Below are 15,726 nucleotides of genomic sequence, written 5' to 3' on the forward strand. Positions count from 1 at the left end.
ATGCAGGAATGAGACTTAATTTCATAGCTAATGTTTATTCCTTCACTGTCGTGTTGCAATGATTATTAAGTTTATGAACTTAGCTAAACATGTTAACGCATAATGCTTAAAACCATACACGTATCGTTATTATATTTATATATTGATTGAATTTTTTACCACACTCTTGCACATTTAACACCCTTGCTATCTAAACGGATAGAGGCAATATCATGAGCAATCAATCAAATTGGAACAAAAACCACCACATATAAAATGATAGTAACTTACGTTTGAGAAAAAATATCATGTTTGAATATTTAAAAAATGACGAATCTTTGAAAGAGAGTGAATGTTTACAATTACTACTTTTGCGAAACGATGCTTTTGTATGTGAAAATTATTATGTACGTTGTTTTGTAGCGCGTACTAAAGCTAGATAAATAAATTGGACATATATTTCATTCGATGGAAAATTACATTTCATGCTCGACTAGAAACAGTAAGATAGCGCAAAGATAATTTTATTTCAGGGGTGCATTTTCCAAGCTGTATTGTTCCTTAGTGGAACAAATAATAGTTCCATTCCTTCAGGGTTAATTTTTTTTGTATCATATTGACGGGTTGGTAGATTCGTTGGGTAACGTGACAGTTTTTCCGACAAAGAGTATGTGTCGTTTGCCGATGTTTAAAACGTAGATGAATGGATGGTTTGCCACAAATCTTTTAATTTGGGGCCCGCAACCGCCACAACGTACTTCAATGATTATGCCTAGAAGAAAAATAAAGATTTCCAAAATGTAACCCTATTTTGAGCACTTATTGTTTATTAGCATGCACGAATGGGAATTAATTTCTTAGTAATTTGTCTTTATTTTACTTTAGTGAAGTTAGACTAAAATTAAAGTAAATCATGCATACGTAGAGTAGAGTTACACCAAATTCGAAATATTAGTGTTTTAATCCTCTAAACATTTATTCGCTTGAATTAAATAAGTTCAGTTTAACAGCTTGGTAGATTCGCATAGGAGTGTGATAGTTTTCTAGATAAAATATTATGTGTATGTTCGCAATCATCAGGACGTAGAGAAATCTATGCTGCACCACAAATTAATACTCGCTGTAAAATTGAAGAAATACACCTAGAAGAAAAGCCCACTTTCAAGAAGGAAGTAACGCACAAGTTTTTAAATTAAAAAAACATTTACATTCTCATGGTTTGGATAAAATGGGGAAACATTGTGCTAACAACTTCGTCCGAAAACGGGTGTGACAAAGTCAATTTTTATTATGCTCAAATAACTGTAAATTCTAACATACGTTCTATTTCAAGTAACGTAAAACACTATGATTGTGTAGGAATGGTGAGATAGTGCAAACAAAAGGTTAATTGAGAGCCTTATTGTTCTAAAACTGGGACAAATATAGTTCCATCTCTCAGGTTTAATTTGTTATGCCTTCGCATGGGCGGATTGGAAGATTATGCTCTGGGTAATGTGACAGTTTTCCCGATAAAGAGTATATGGCTCTTGACAATCTTCAAAACGTAGATAAATGGATGGTTTGCCATAAATTTGGTAATTTTGGGTTCGCAACCGCGGCAGAAAAGTCGTAACCCTGTGCCTAAAAGAAAAAAAACACGTAGATAAAATATGCTTGTGTTGCAGACTTGATTTCTTGTGTGACTAAATTTCATAGCCAATGTTTATACTCGCGATATTTAATGAATCTAATCTAGTTTAATTTTGTAATCCACCTTGTCCGCAAACACTTGTGGCATGGTCGGTTTCTATAATGCATGTGTTAACGTAAAAAAACGTATCATATTCAATAGGGGCACGCCTTATGAAAAGAAAATCTCAAGAATATAATCAAGCTGGAAAAAAATCGTTAGTATTATAAGCGTAGCGAAATGAGCAAATGTTAAAGCAAAAACAGCAAACAAAACATAATTTCAACAAAAAAATATTGGCTACTTAAATTTATATGAATCCTGGCTAGAGTTCGGAAAAGTAGTTGCGATTTTAGTTTTTGTGCTAACAATTTCGTCCGAAAACGGATGTGACCAAGTCAATTTTTACTATGCTCAATTAACTGTAAATTCTAATATACAATCTATAATGATTGTGTAGGAATGGTGAGATAGTGCAAACAAAAGGTTAATTGTTCTAAAACTGGAACAAACATAGTTCCATGTTTCAGGTTTAATTTTTTATGTCTTCGCATTGGCGGCCTTATGGATTATGGTCTGGGTAATGTGACAGCTTTCCCGATAAAGAGTATATGGCTCTTGCCAATCTTCAAAATGTAGATAAATGGACGGTTTACCAAAAATTTGGGAATTTTGGGTCCGCAACCGCGGCAGAAAGGGCGCGGGAACGTGCCTAAAAGGAAAAACACTCGTAAATAAAATATGCCTGTGTTGCAGACTTGATTTTTTGTGTAACTGTTGTGTAATGTTCATACTCGCGATATTTAATCAATCTAATTTGGTTTATTTTTGTAATTCTTTTTGTTCGCAAACACTTGTGACAAGGTCGGTTTCTATAATCCATGAGTAAAAGCAAAAAAAAAATTAAGGAAGGGAATATGGGGGCAATAAGGAAAGGAACGTCTGCCAGGTTTGAGTGGGAAGGTAGCTTCCACATTTTTACAACTTGGTAGATTCTCTTGGGAATGTGACAGTTTTTCCTACGAATAGCATGTGCTTCTTTATGTCCATGAGGGTGTAGAGGAAAGGATGATTTGCCACAAATTTGGGCTGGCATCCGCCGCATATTCGGTCAATGGATATGCCTAAAAGATAAAGCCGTAAATTAAAACATACTTTTTTGCAGACTCTGCTCGTTTGTACAAAAGTTTTGCCATGTTACAATAAAGATTAGGGTTTTTTTTTGTAGGAAGGTTAATATTGGAATACTGCTGCCTAATGCTTATTAGCAAGTGGAAATGTGATCTTATTTCAAATTACACGATTACACTCGTGATATTTTGTTTGCAAATGACAAAAAATCGATCAAGAAGTCAAGAATATAATCAAGCTGGAGAAAACCTTAGTTTTGTGTGCGTAACGAAATAAAAAAACTGTTTTAGTATAAAACAATCATATACCATAATTTCAACAAAAAACGATTAGCTACTTGAATTTCGATGGATCCTGGCTAGAGTTTGGAAATGTCGTCCCGTTTTTATTTTTTGTGTTAAAATCTTCGTCCTAAAACGGGTGTGACAAAGTCTATTTTTATTATGCTCAATTAACTGTATATTCTCACATTACATTCTATTTGAAGTAACATAAAACATTATAGAATGGTGAATTGTGCAAACAAAAGGATAATTGAATGCCTAATTGTTCTAAATTGCAACAAATAAAAGTCCCATCCATTTAGGTTTAATTTTTATGCCTTCGCACTGGCGGCCTGGTAGATTATGGTCTGGGTAATGTGACAATTTTCCCGATAAAGAGAATATGGCTCTTGCCAATCTTTAAAACGTAGATAAATGGATGGTTTGCCCAAAATCTGGTAATTTTGGGTCCGCAACCGCCGCAGGCGATTCGATAGGCTGTGCCTAAAAGAAAAACAACACGTAAATAAAATATGCTTATGTTACAGACTTTAGTCGTTTAGGCTCGAATTTGTAACACCTGTTAAATAATGCAGTTTTAAAAAAATTATAATTTAATCTAAAATTTGAAAATTTAGTTCTGATTAGTGTGCACAAATGTAACTTAATTTCATAGTCAATGTTTATTCTCGCGTTATTTAATCTAGTTTATTTTTGTAATTCACTTTGTCTGCAAACGCTTGTGGCAAGGTTGGTTTTTATAATGCATGAGTGAAAGCCAAAAAATGGTATCGTATTCAAAAGGGCACGCCTTATGGAAGGAACGTTTGTCATGTTTGGGAAGGAATGGAATGGCCTCTACCTTTTTAGAGCATAGTAGATTCTCTTGGGAATGTGATAGTTTTTCCGATAAAGTTTATGTGCCTCTTGCCGTCCATCACGACGTAGAGGAATGGGTGATTTGTGACAAATTCGGGTTCACAACCGCCACAATGAAATGCCACATAAGTGCCTAGAAGAAAAAGCATAAGCAGAACAGTGCATTGCAAATTTTGCTAGTAGTCAAAGATGGAATCCACCCGTCGAAATCTTATGCACACGGTAATTTTTGTGTTGGAACTCAGTTTATGTTTATTGTACCAATAATTCAATATAGAGTTGAAAAAAGGTGGTAAAATCTGTGTCTGTTTTAAGTATATAATGCATATAATAATACAATAATTTTTAAAATTTAACAATGCATACCAGAATTTCATTTTTGTACGTTTTCATGAAATCGTTTACGATGAGAGGTATCAACACTTATCAATTGCAGTATTAGTTCTTCGTCACCTGATTGAAATCTATATGTTTTATTAAAACTAGTTACCGTTTTATGACATTATCCCTCTCCCTTATTTGGGTTCAATTACATCTATGCCTTTGGTGTAGACGTTAATGTTAGTTTTAGATTTTAATTACACCGTGCTGGTTCTACCGATGAACAGAACCTCCTTGCGATGGCCCCGAAGGATAAACAGGAACGGTTGATCCACAAAGAATACTTCTGGCTCGGAAAGCTTCCCCGATCGAAAAGTGATCTCTATTCCTGCAATGGTGCGTATAGATGAGTGGTTCACCTTCAATATGAGTGGTTTCGAAATGATCATGCAGCATGCCAAAATACGGACATTTTTTTTAGGTTTGTACCAATTGGAATTCCGGAGACAATTTAGACCTTGCAGGTTCTTCCGAGGAACATAATCTCCTTTTGATGGCCCCGAAGGATGTAGAGGAACGGATGATCCGCCAGGAATACTTTTGGCTCGGAGACGATCATCGAGCAGAGCATAATCATCATTCCTGTATTGGTGAAGTGACGCATTGGATGATAATGGCGGATTAGTGTGTTCGGTGTCTGATGGATCGTTTCAAGGCGGATGAATGCCCGACGAAACCAAACACTGAAAGCGTGTGCATATTCTAGCAGCAATTTAGGTGAGCTTGGCCGTCCTCCCGATGAAAACTACGCCCTTTTCACGGCTAACTAGTGTATAGATGAACGGATGGTCCGCCTTGAATATGCGCGGCTCGGAAATGATCATGCTGCATGCCATGAACAACATGCCTAGAAGGAGAGGAGAGAAACAAATGGGCGTTGGGTGTATCGGGTGAAATGGGGCACATATTTAAACTTTTTGTATTTATAGTCTCAACATTGTATGGTCTCAACTGATTAACGTTCTCCAAGACAAAGCTTGCATCAACAAGAATTTGAAATTAGTGATAGAAAATGTTCTGTGAGTGAATTTAAAATTGTTTGCATAGGAACGATTTCGTTTAATTTTCGTGAATCATAATTACACTCGCCGAAAACTAACATTGCAAGTGACTGCATAAAATCATGGATTTAGGTCAACTTAGCCGTTCTGCCGATGAAAAATACACCCTTTTCGCGGATCAAAAGAGCATAGATGAACGGATGGTCCGCCTGGAATAACCTCGGCGGCGTGTAGCTAGTAACCCTGGTTTGCGCGACTAGAAGGAGAGGAGAGAAACAAATGGGCGTTGGGTGTATCGGTTGGAAAGGGGCACCTTTTTTAACTTGTTGTGTTTGTAGTATTTGACCGACACAATGACATTATATGGCCTCAACTGTTTAACGCACTCCAAGACTACGCTTGCATCCACAAGAACTTAGCGATAGAAAATGTTTGTGCTCAAGTATACCCAATGAAAATTCACATATAGAGTGTGAGATATTGGATAAACGAATAGTGTTATATATGCTCTTTGTTGTGCTATATTTGAGATCGTCATATGATGCGGTTTCGAGGCGGCCTATTCCAACTAAACTGATTGTGCGTGAATTGAAAATTGTTTGCCTTGAGATCGCTTGATATCCCGTGTATTTGATTCCATAGGAACGATTCCGTTTCATTTTCGTGAATCATAAATATACTCGCCGAAAACTAACATTGAAAGTGACTTCATAAAATCATGGATTTAGGTCAACTTAGCCGTCCTTCCGATGAAAAACAGACCCTTTTCACGGATCAAAAGGGCATAGATGAACGGATGGTTCGCCTGGAATATGCGCGGCTCCATATAGTTTTCGGAGCTTAACACGGTTGCATACCCGCCTAGAATAAGAGTAGAGAAAAAAATGGGCGTTGGGAGTATCGGGTGCATCCACAAGAATTTGAATTTAGTGATGGAAAATGTTTGTGCCCAAGTATACACACAAAAGGGCATAGATGAGCGCGGCCCCGCAATGATCGCGCTGCCTTTCATATCGCTTGATATCCGTGTATTTGGTTCTATAGGAACCGGTTAGTTTTCGTGAACCACAAATATACTCGGCGAAAACTAACATTGAAAGTGACTGCATAAACCAACATGGATTTAGGTCAACTTAGCCGTCCTTCCGATGAAAAACACACCCTTTTCGCGAGTCAAAAGGGCATAGATGAACGGATGGTCTGCCTTGAATATGCGTGGCTTCCAAATGATCGCGCTGGTTATCGTGGCGCCAAACCAGCCTAGAAGGAGAGGATAGAAACAAATGGGTGTTGGGTGTATCGGATGGAAAGGGGCACCTTTTTTAACTTGTTGTGTTTGTAGTATTTGTCCGACACAATGACAGTCTCAACTGATTAACGTATTCCAAAACTTCGCTTGCATCCACAAGAACTTAGCGATAGAAAATGTTTGTGCTTAAGTATACCCAATGAAAATTCACATATAGAGTGTGAGATATTGGAAAAACCAATAGTGTTGTATATGCTGGCGACCTTTTCTAACTAAACTGATTGTTATGTTCTGTGCGTATCGTTAAAATTGTTCGATAGGAACGGTTCCGTTTAATTTTCGTGAAGCACAAATATACTCGGTACAAACTAACATTGAAAGTGACTATGTAAACCGTCATGAATTTAGGTCAACTTAGCCGTCCTGCCGACGAAAAACACACCCTTTTCGCGGATCAAAAGGGCATAGATGAACGGATGATCCGCCTCGAATATGCGTGGCTCCGAAAAGATCCCGCTGCCTATCTTGGTAAAGCTGCCTAGAAGGAGAGGAGAGAAACAAATGGGCGTTGGGTGTATCGGGTGGAATGGGGAACCTTTTTTAACTTGTTGTGCTTGAAGTATCTGCTCGACAGAATAACATTATATGCTCTAAACTGATTAACGTATTCCAAGACTACATCATCTTGCATCAAAAAGAAATTTAACTTGTATGTTTGTGCTCTTCGATAATTTCTGAACCTATTTTTCAGATGATCACAAGAAAAGCGTTGGGCTGGGAAATGATCATCCAACAAAGCCAAATCCCGATTGCAGCAATGTTGAAGTCCGAGCGGTGTCGCAATAGTGTCTTATACAAACAATTGCTCTGTTTGGTACGTTAAAGCATCAGGGGTGAAGCAGTTTCAAGACGACCTTTTCTGATGCAATAAACTGTTTTTGTTTAACTTGATACCGTTTGGTATATATAGTTCTGACGGACAAAAGGTGCAGTTTAGTTACAAAAATAAACACAAGTACATTCAATGAAAACTCACGTATGAAGTGTGTGGATAAACCAATTGTATATTATATGATCTTTGCAGTGCTACATTTGAGAACGTCATATGATGCGGTTTCAAGACGGCCTTTTCTAACATAACTGGTTGTTATGTGCTGTACGTGAATTTAAAATATTTTAAATTGTTCCTTCTTCTTCTTCTTGGCGTAACGACCTCTTGGTCATGCCTGCTCGTTAAGGGCTTACGAGACTTGTTTCCCTGTTGTAGTACGTGGATAGTCAGTCCTCTCGTACAGGGGAGGGTCCGGTCTCGGTTGGGATTCGAAACCACGCCGTCGAGGTGGTGAATTGTTCCTTGGGAACCAAAAATATACTCCGCAAAAACTAACATTGAAAATGACTGCATAAACCATAAACCATAAAACATGGATTTAGGTCAACTTAGCCGTCCTGCCGACGAAAAACACACCCTTTTCATGGCTCAACAGGGCATAGATGAACGGATGGTCCGCCTTGAATATGCGTGGCTCCGAAATGATCATGCTGAAGGCCATCATAATCATACCTAGAAGCGAAAGGAACAAAAAGGGCGGGCTAGGATGTGCAGGTTGAAATGGGTAAAATTTTGAACATGTAGTGTGTAGTGAGATGAGTCGAATAGCCTTCTAGTGATGTGTGATAGGAGGTCGTAGTTTTGATAACAGGTTTTGCTGTGATGATGTTTGGAAGACATTGCGTAGAAAAAAGCGTTCAAGCCAATTAAGATTTTATTTTTCAATTTCAAATGATTAGACTTGCATCCACAATGGTTTTATGTTGTCAAATTTCATTCAATTTCCACCTGGGTGAGTCGAAACTTAGATATCGAACTTCCCTGTATTAAAAATAAAAAAAGGCCTATAGAGCCAGTTTCACTGATAACATTCCTTCCGAGTGTGACTCTTCATCGACTGTGTGTAGTTCATATCTTTTGCCGACTGCTGTTTCGCTATCAACTCGAAATGCAAACAAACCAAAAAGAGGAACCATTAAAAATATTGCTCCCATTGGTTGTTTGTTTATATCGTTTTGCAGCGCGTCGTGTTGTACATTTAAACGCTTTGCGCATGCCAATACACGCGGCACGCATTCCTAACCGAATTTGCAATCCGATGAACTCACGATCATCGGCAGACACCAGCGAAAATAAAAATAAAATTGCACTCAAGGTTGCAGCCGTGTTCCCACTTAGCGGGAGTGTTAATAAGCCGGGAACAGCTTTGTTTAGGTTTCCCAAACCAGGCGCGTCCGATGAGGTCATGCCTTTTTCTCTGAAAAACCGATTTGGAATGTTAAACACGCAAAACACACAACTCTAAATCGGGAACATGCGTTGGGGTAATAAATCCGACAGTTTACAACGGAAATCAAAGGAGGGTGTTTGAAATCAAGAATATTTAAAAATAAAACTAAACGTACCGAGGTTACGAAATATTCTTAAATTATCAACATAGGAAACGTAATGAAAACATATCTTGCGGGGTTTATGAAACGACTTTAAAAATGCGTGCAGCGACTTGAGCATTACTTGAAGTTCAAGATGCAAGGTTGCAAAATATGTGCCATTGGACGTGCAGCCCTTTATCTAAACCATAATAAAATAACAGAGGTCCCTTTTGCGATAACAAACCCGTCTGGGGTTTTATCAAATCGGTTAAATTCGAATCGCCAGACGGTAATCCACATTGTGGCTGATTATTTGTGCTTGAAGCTCGGATGTTATCGGATCTGAAGTGATCCCGGGGCTTATCCGGTGGGGAAACAAGGTTTAGCGGGGTTTACTCAACATCGTGAGGTTGGAATGTGCAATGACGAGTTTTGGAGCGTTGGTCGGTAAGGGATATATGCAAGCGGGTGTAAATTGTACCACTGAGAATGCTTTTTCGTGAGTGTACTTTAAAATAAAGTTCTTATATGTTTCGCTTTGCAAGCAACCAATCAAACAAACAAACAAACGAATTATGGTGCGTTGAACGTACGCTTAACGTTTTATTTGTTTCTTGTACTGATGTTTACGATTGTTACAAACAAAGACTTAGATCAGCTGTATATACTTCGCATCGTATGCGCGCTACAAAGGCGAGGAGTTTTTGTTGTCATTGACATTGGTTGGTTACAAAACCGGCCCTAGGCCTCCACCTTGACCGTGCGGCCCACGAAATAGATCTGCTGCTGGTGCCGCAGCATGTAAAGGAATGGATGATCGACGGTGAAGTACGGATGCATCGGCATGCAGCGCAACATCATGATCATGCCTGGTTATAGAGAACGTGTAGTGCGATGTAGTGTGAGAGGTTGGATGAGTCCATGTAAAAGAGAACAAGAAACAAATAGGAGTTTATAAAATACTGCAACTTCGGAGAGAGGATGATCGAGTGCACCATGTAGGTCAATGGGAAGGGAAGGTAAGGAGATGGCGGTAGTCGCTTGCTTGCTAAGTCTCGTTTACAATGACAAATACTGAGCTACTCCGTTTCATGGCGCGGCTGTGACTCGAATATGATAACGTGCAGGGTGATTAATCGATCGAAGCTGACACAGTGTCCGCCCTCGAGCCCTTGCTAATGCTCTAGCTTGCCCTAGTATAGATAACGGCCGCCCGATTGCGTCGCCGCATCTACAGCTCATCGCGAGCCACCGCAGGGGAGGTGGCCGAGTTGGGTTTCGCAAGGCGACCGAAAAATATCGCCTGCCGTGTATTCCCCAGCAGCAAACCGTACAAGAACGGACGATCGGCGACGAATCGAACAGGTCTGGGTGGCAAGGACCGTTTCATGCGCACAACTGCCGCTACAAAAAGGGAATACGGAGACGATGAATGATGAGCCCACACAAGGGGTGGAAAGAAGCGAGCGTTAGGGAATGATGGAGATGAGGACAATACACGGATGATAAAGATAGCAGGAAGAGGACGTGTGCTTACCGGTTGCGGCGGCCGCCTCGGTGCCTTCTTCGTTCACTTCGATAAATGCTTTGTGGACCACTTTAGATACCTTCAACGGTTCATCCTGCTCGAGCAGGTCGGGGAATTCGGCCGAATCCGAAAACATGCGATCCATGCCAAGCTGCGAAGGAAAACAAACCAAAAAACATGATAACTTCCTGCTGATACTTGAAAGCACTTTGGACACATACCTTCTTCAGATCTTCGTTAAGATCGCGCGTGAATTCGATCTTGAACTTGGGCAGGAACACTTCAACCTCCTGCTTGTGCATCTTCGCGGTCAACTCGGAAAAGTTCAAGCTGGGCAGCTTCTGTTCCAGTGCGGCCAACCCTGTCCGTTCGTTCGGCAAGAGCACAAGCATCGTCATGTCGCTACCACTGTACGTCAGCTCCAGGGCGGAGAATCCTTGATCCTCGAAGTTGTTGTACGCAAAATCCTTCTTCAAGTTCATCATCGGCACGTCGCGGGACTCCGTTTCGCTCGTCCAGAACGGGAACGGTCGGGTAAGCTGCGGGTTAAACTGGTACGCCCAGGTGCCCTTAAAATGAACCGCATTGACCAGCACCATACGCGACAGGTCATCCAGCGAGTCGGGCGAGATGAGATCCTTGATTTTGTTGTTCGTCTTACTCTCGACCCAACCGTTAATGGTCTTTGCTGCCGCCTCGCTCTGCGAGAAGTCAACCGATTCCGCCTCCGACCGGAAGCTGTTGGTTGCGATCGCGTTGAAAGCACTCTTGATGCCGTAGTTCTGCATCACGTAGATCTTGTTGGCCACGTTTACGGTGCTGTCGGATTCGAGCCGCGTTAACAGACGCCGGTAGTTGTCCGCCACCGTTGACTTTGCGCTTGCTGCCGAACCGTAGTTAAGGCCGGTGAACATTTGTTCCGCGGTGAGGCCACCGGCACCCATGGCCGCCAGCGAAAGGCATGCACTGATCGAAAACGGAGAGATGACCACATTTTCACCGGCATTTTGAGCGCTTACTTGCTGCAATTGGAAGGCGCGAGAAAATCGAAGCATGCATTGGAATTTTTCCTCGAACATGGTGTCTCATCACCGTGACTCACCTGGAACAGTTTGATGGCGAAATCGTTCGACTGTCCAACAAACTGCGTATCGACGGCCTCGGACATGGCTTTGTTTTGTTGGTTTGAACCTTGTGATTGACCGAAAGACAGCGGCAAACGCAATTGGACAAGAAGAATTGCTGCGAGTGTGGTACGGAATGACCAAACGTTGAATCGTCGTGCAGCGGACACTGTGGACAGTTTGAAGGTTACTTTGGGACTGGATCTGGCACAAGCACAACGGCAATACTTTATACTGCCTACATTGTAACGCCCGGCACGCTCACACATATCCACTTACTTGCTTTTGGCGATGAGTCATGCACTGTTGTTGGGGATAATTGTGACGATATTCAACAAAAACAGCTTCACCGGTGGGTTGCGGTTGCACCGGAACCGGTTTCTTGGTTTCGGAAGAACGAAAGGTTTTGGGTGCTAAAACTGAACGAATTTTGAAGATTATACCAACAGAAAACAAACAGCGTTCGAAAAAATACAAAAAAAAACAAAAGTGTTCGATAAGTAATGTACTGCGTTTGGAAAAATAGAATCAAATAGATTTAAGAAAAAAACTGATAACAAACAAACAAGTATTTAACTGCGTAGCATTTATCAACATTTCACGTACACTTGTTTACACAAACGATATGTTGACAGCCAGCTTTAGCGTTTCGTTTATAGACGATAGTTGAAAAGTTCCCTACGGTACGCTACGGAACATGGATTTGAAACGACGGTTAAATGGAACACACATATAGGTCATCCGTGCACAAAGTAAAATGAATCCGAAGCATATAATGAAACTTTTCTAAACATGTTGAAACTGGCTGTTGACTACCGGACAAACTAGGTGAAACTAGAAATACTAGAAAAACTACTAGACGCAAGTAGTTGTCAGCTCCACTTAATTTTACACTTGCGTATCTACGATTTTAGGTACACAGTTACACGTTTCAGAAATTGGCAACGATTCGGTAGCATAAAGAGCAAAGTGTGACTCCTCGCCCTCTTCATCATATCAATGTATTCAAATGTGGTTAATTACTTCCCGTATGCAAAGGGAATAGACCTCTAAAACTTTTTCACACGTAAGCATAAGATTAATTGGGATCTTAGAAAAAGTTTTTCTCCGTAAAGAATATAATGAGCGAGCAAAGTCAGCATTGTTTAGCTTCTCACGAAAAACGGTTCGATAGTGCGGATAGTGCGGACTCTCGATATATTTCCAAAGGTCCAAGGTCTTTAAACTTAAAAACACATTAGAATACAAAACCATAAAAACCTTACAACACAAAACGGTAACACAGTAATACTTTAACACTTTCATAAACCCCTTTCAAATGAAACACTATCGATTGTTCCACTATTAAAGCTACATCACTCATATTTTCACATATAAATTCTCACTAAGCTTCTTCAACTCACCTTTAACAATTTTTATGTACGTGCTGTTCGCTGCGCAATGATCTACTAACGGTCCGATTTCGAAACAAGCATTCCCTAAGCTGGATTTCAGCTGGGAAGCGCTAGACGTAGAAATTCCCACCAACGTAGAATTCCCACTCCTATCACCGCCAGAAATTTCTTCCCACCGAGCGATGCGAGTGAGGCGATAACGGTACAGTTGTGGTCATTAAAGTGAATGTTTGATTAAACATTCGAAAAAAAATATCGCAATCTAGCCTTGAAAAAATCACAATTCTATCACTCTTGCATATCCTCTAAAACAGTTTCACAAAAAAAATGGAAATTTCCGATTTACCATGACGAATAACTAATTTTATTATTCTTCGCAGACCCTGCTCTCATTTCTTAACCGTCCTTCGTAATTCAAGAATACAGCATCCTTGAACCTATTGATAACCCCTTGCTGATAAAACCATCAACGAACGAACACAATCGTACACTCAAACGGATCAATAATATTGCACTCGATCAGAAAATCAAGTCAACACGAGGCGTATTTTCCAAAACTGCAATATGGTTTTTTTTTTGAATAGCAAAACGTTTTTGAAATATATTGTTTTAAATAAAAAGTTTATCAAATAAGGTTTTACCATTTACTTCTCAACCATGTTTGCGTGAAATTTGACTTTGGCATTCGATAAGACTGAGGCCAAGGTTTCTTTTTTTTAATTTAGGATTGTACCATATTGAAGCAAATATGCAAATTGTTACAAACGGGATTTATTTTTGAAATAAAAATCACTTTACAACATTCAGTTAGATTCACACTTGCGCACATGTTCAGAAAATCCCTTATCTGTGGTTGCCATTATACAGGCATGACTAACGTTGAAAAGACGGCCAACCGGCATCAATGTAAATCAAGCAATGACGTATAAAACGATCTCGCGTTAATTATTTTCCTTTCCGACACTGATAAGAAAACGCAGTACATAACAACAAGTAGCTGGCTAATGTGTACACAGGCTGACTAAACCACAGTACAAAAATCAAGTAACAGATTGTGCGATTGCTATTGACTTACCTTATTTCTTTATTTATTGTAGAAAATTTCTAGAAGGTTTGAATAAATTGCAAAATCATAAGATCGGTTTGTTTTGACACACTTTTGAAACTTAAAAATAGTATTGTTCAGCAATAAGCTGAGAACTACGTAAATGATATACAAAATAAACATTGGAATGCATGTGCAGTTGCTGCGACCAAGATCCTTGGACATCGCATCTGAATCCGTTTTGCTTTTATTATTTCCTCATTCAATCTTCGGTCGCGAATGAATGTATGCGATGGAAAAATCAGTACAAGAATTTAACTTGTCACGAGGAAACACAAAATTGCCGCGTCAACACACAGCTCTAGGCACAAACTTTCCTGTGGCGTGGCGGCTATGGCTTTGGCCACAGTCCAGGAGGACAACGCTTGGAAAATGGAGCATTTCAGTGGCGGCCTGGAATGTCAAGATTTATGCGCTCCTAGGCTACCGCTCGCTCGACGAGAACGACAAGAAACCTGCATTCAAAGGTACTATTTAAAGCATAGTTTTCCTCGGTTGTACGAAAATGCGAGCACCGTTAAGAGAGTAGCGAAAAAAAGATAGAAATCTTTTCAAACAGCCTACATGAGGGAAGCATTTCATGGGCAAAGAATTCACGAACGATGATAAATGATAAATGGCGTTCCCGGTAAAGCAGGACCGCGTGTACTCTGGTGGTTTAAATCGCGTTTCGGATCGCTTTTTACCAAGCGCATCACTAACAATTTCCCATGTAATGAGAAGTGGAAACATGCAACGAAAGTACAATCAGGCGAAACAATAGATTATTTTGCTTCGACAAGGTTTTTCCAAGATGGGGTTTCTCGTTTTTGTTGTCTGATGCAATCCGGAAACGTAAGAAAACACGACGGCCAGACAATTCACAGCACGAGAGTACGGTGTTAAATTAAGCTTTTGTTATTTTCAGTGTTTTTCAACATTTTTATACTACAACTGCATTGTATGGTTACGCTAAAATACCAATTCTCACTCTCATCTCATTCAGGATGAAAAATTTCACCGATTCTTGTTAAAATTCTTCTATACAATTGGGTATACTTCTCCTCCATTTTACCATTGCACAACTTTGAGTATTTTTGCAGCTTTCAATTTGTCTCAATATATAAATAGTCGCTACGTTCTATTGGAGCGTGATTGAATACAATATGACTCTGTTTTGTCGCTCAAACCAGTTATTACCCAAAAGAATGTCGCAAGCGTTGGTACAGCAATCCCTTGTGCGTTTCCTATGGTAACTTGCACGGCGATACGGTTAAGGATCCACGGCGTGGCCGACACTGCCGTCAACAATAAAGGTCGGCAGTACAGTCAAAAGTGCGTACTTGCCGAAAAACATGCGCAACACGCGAGTTGGAAAAGTTTAATTTGACGTGCCGTACCGAACGAAGCCAACGGAGGTTTCCTTTGGAGCAGCCAAGTTTTCGCCGGTCCCCTAATTGCCTGCAATTGATGTTGTCAAGGTGGACCGGACGGGGCAGGTAGTTGGGGGAAGACAAGGAAGAAAGTTGATGTGTACCAATGTCACAGTTATATGCCAAGGGACACTCGGAGTAGGTTACTATGGGTAACGGTATTACCATTATTTAACGAAAGCAC

At 40.1% G+C, this 15,726-nt stretch overlaps 1 protein-coding gene across 7 annotated transcripts; it reads right to left on the reverse strand.

Moving 5' to 3' along the window:
- Positions 1-1,265: 1,265 nt before the first annotated feature.
- On the reverse strand, positions 1,266-12,041 carry LOC131266980 (antichymotrypsin-2-like). 7 transcript variants are annotated; one of them, XM_058269691.1, is made up of 5 exons: positions 11,911-12,041; positions 11,610-11,800; positions 10,729-11,529; positions 10,517-10,658; positions 1,266-1,602 (listed from the first exon to the last, which is right to left on the reverse strand). In XM_058269691.1, coding segments are annotated over exons 1-5 (1,278 nt in total). In that variant the 5' UTR covers positions 11,912-12,041; the 3' UTR covers positions 1,266-1,459. The 7 variants fall into 7 exon arrangements, with proteins under 7 accessions (XP_058125674.1, XP_058125679.1, XP_058125678.1 ...); XM_058269696.1 differs by lacking the exon at positions 1,266-1,602 and adding an exon at positions 4,209-4,633; XM_058269695.1 differs by lacking the exon at positions 1,266-1,602 and adding an exon at positions 4,648-4,887.
- Between the last annotated feature and the right edge of the window lie 3,685 nt (positions 12,042-15,726).

This window comes from Anopheles coustani, chromosome 2 (assembly GCF_943734705.1).
Source record: "Anopheles coustani chromosome 2, idAnoCousDA_361_x.2, whole genome shotgun sequence".
NCBI classification, from domain to species: domain Eukaryota; kingdom Metazoa; phylum Arthropoda; class Insecta; order Diptera; family Culicidae; genus Anopheles; species Anopheles coustani.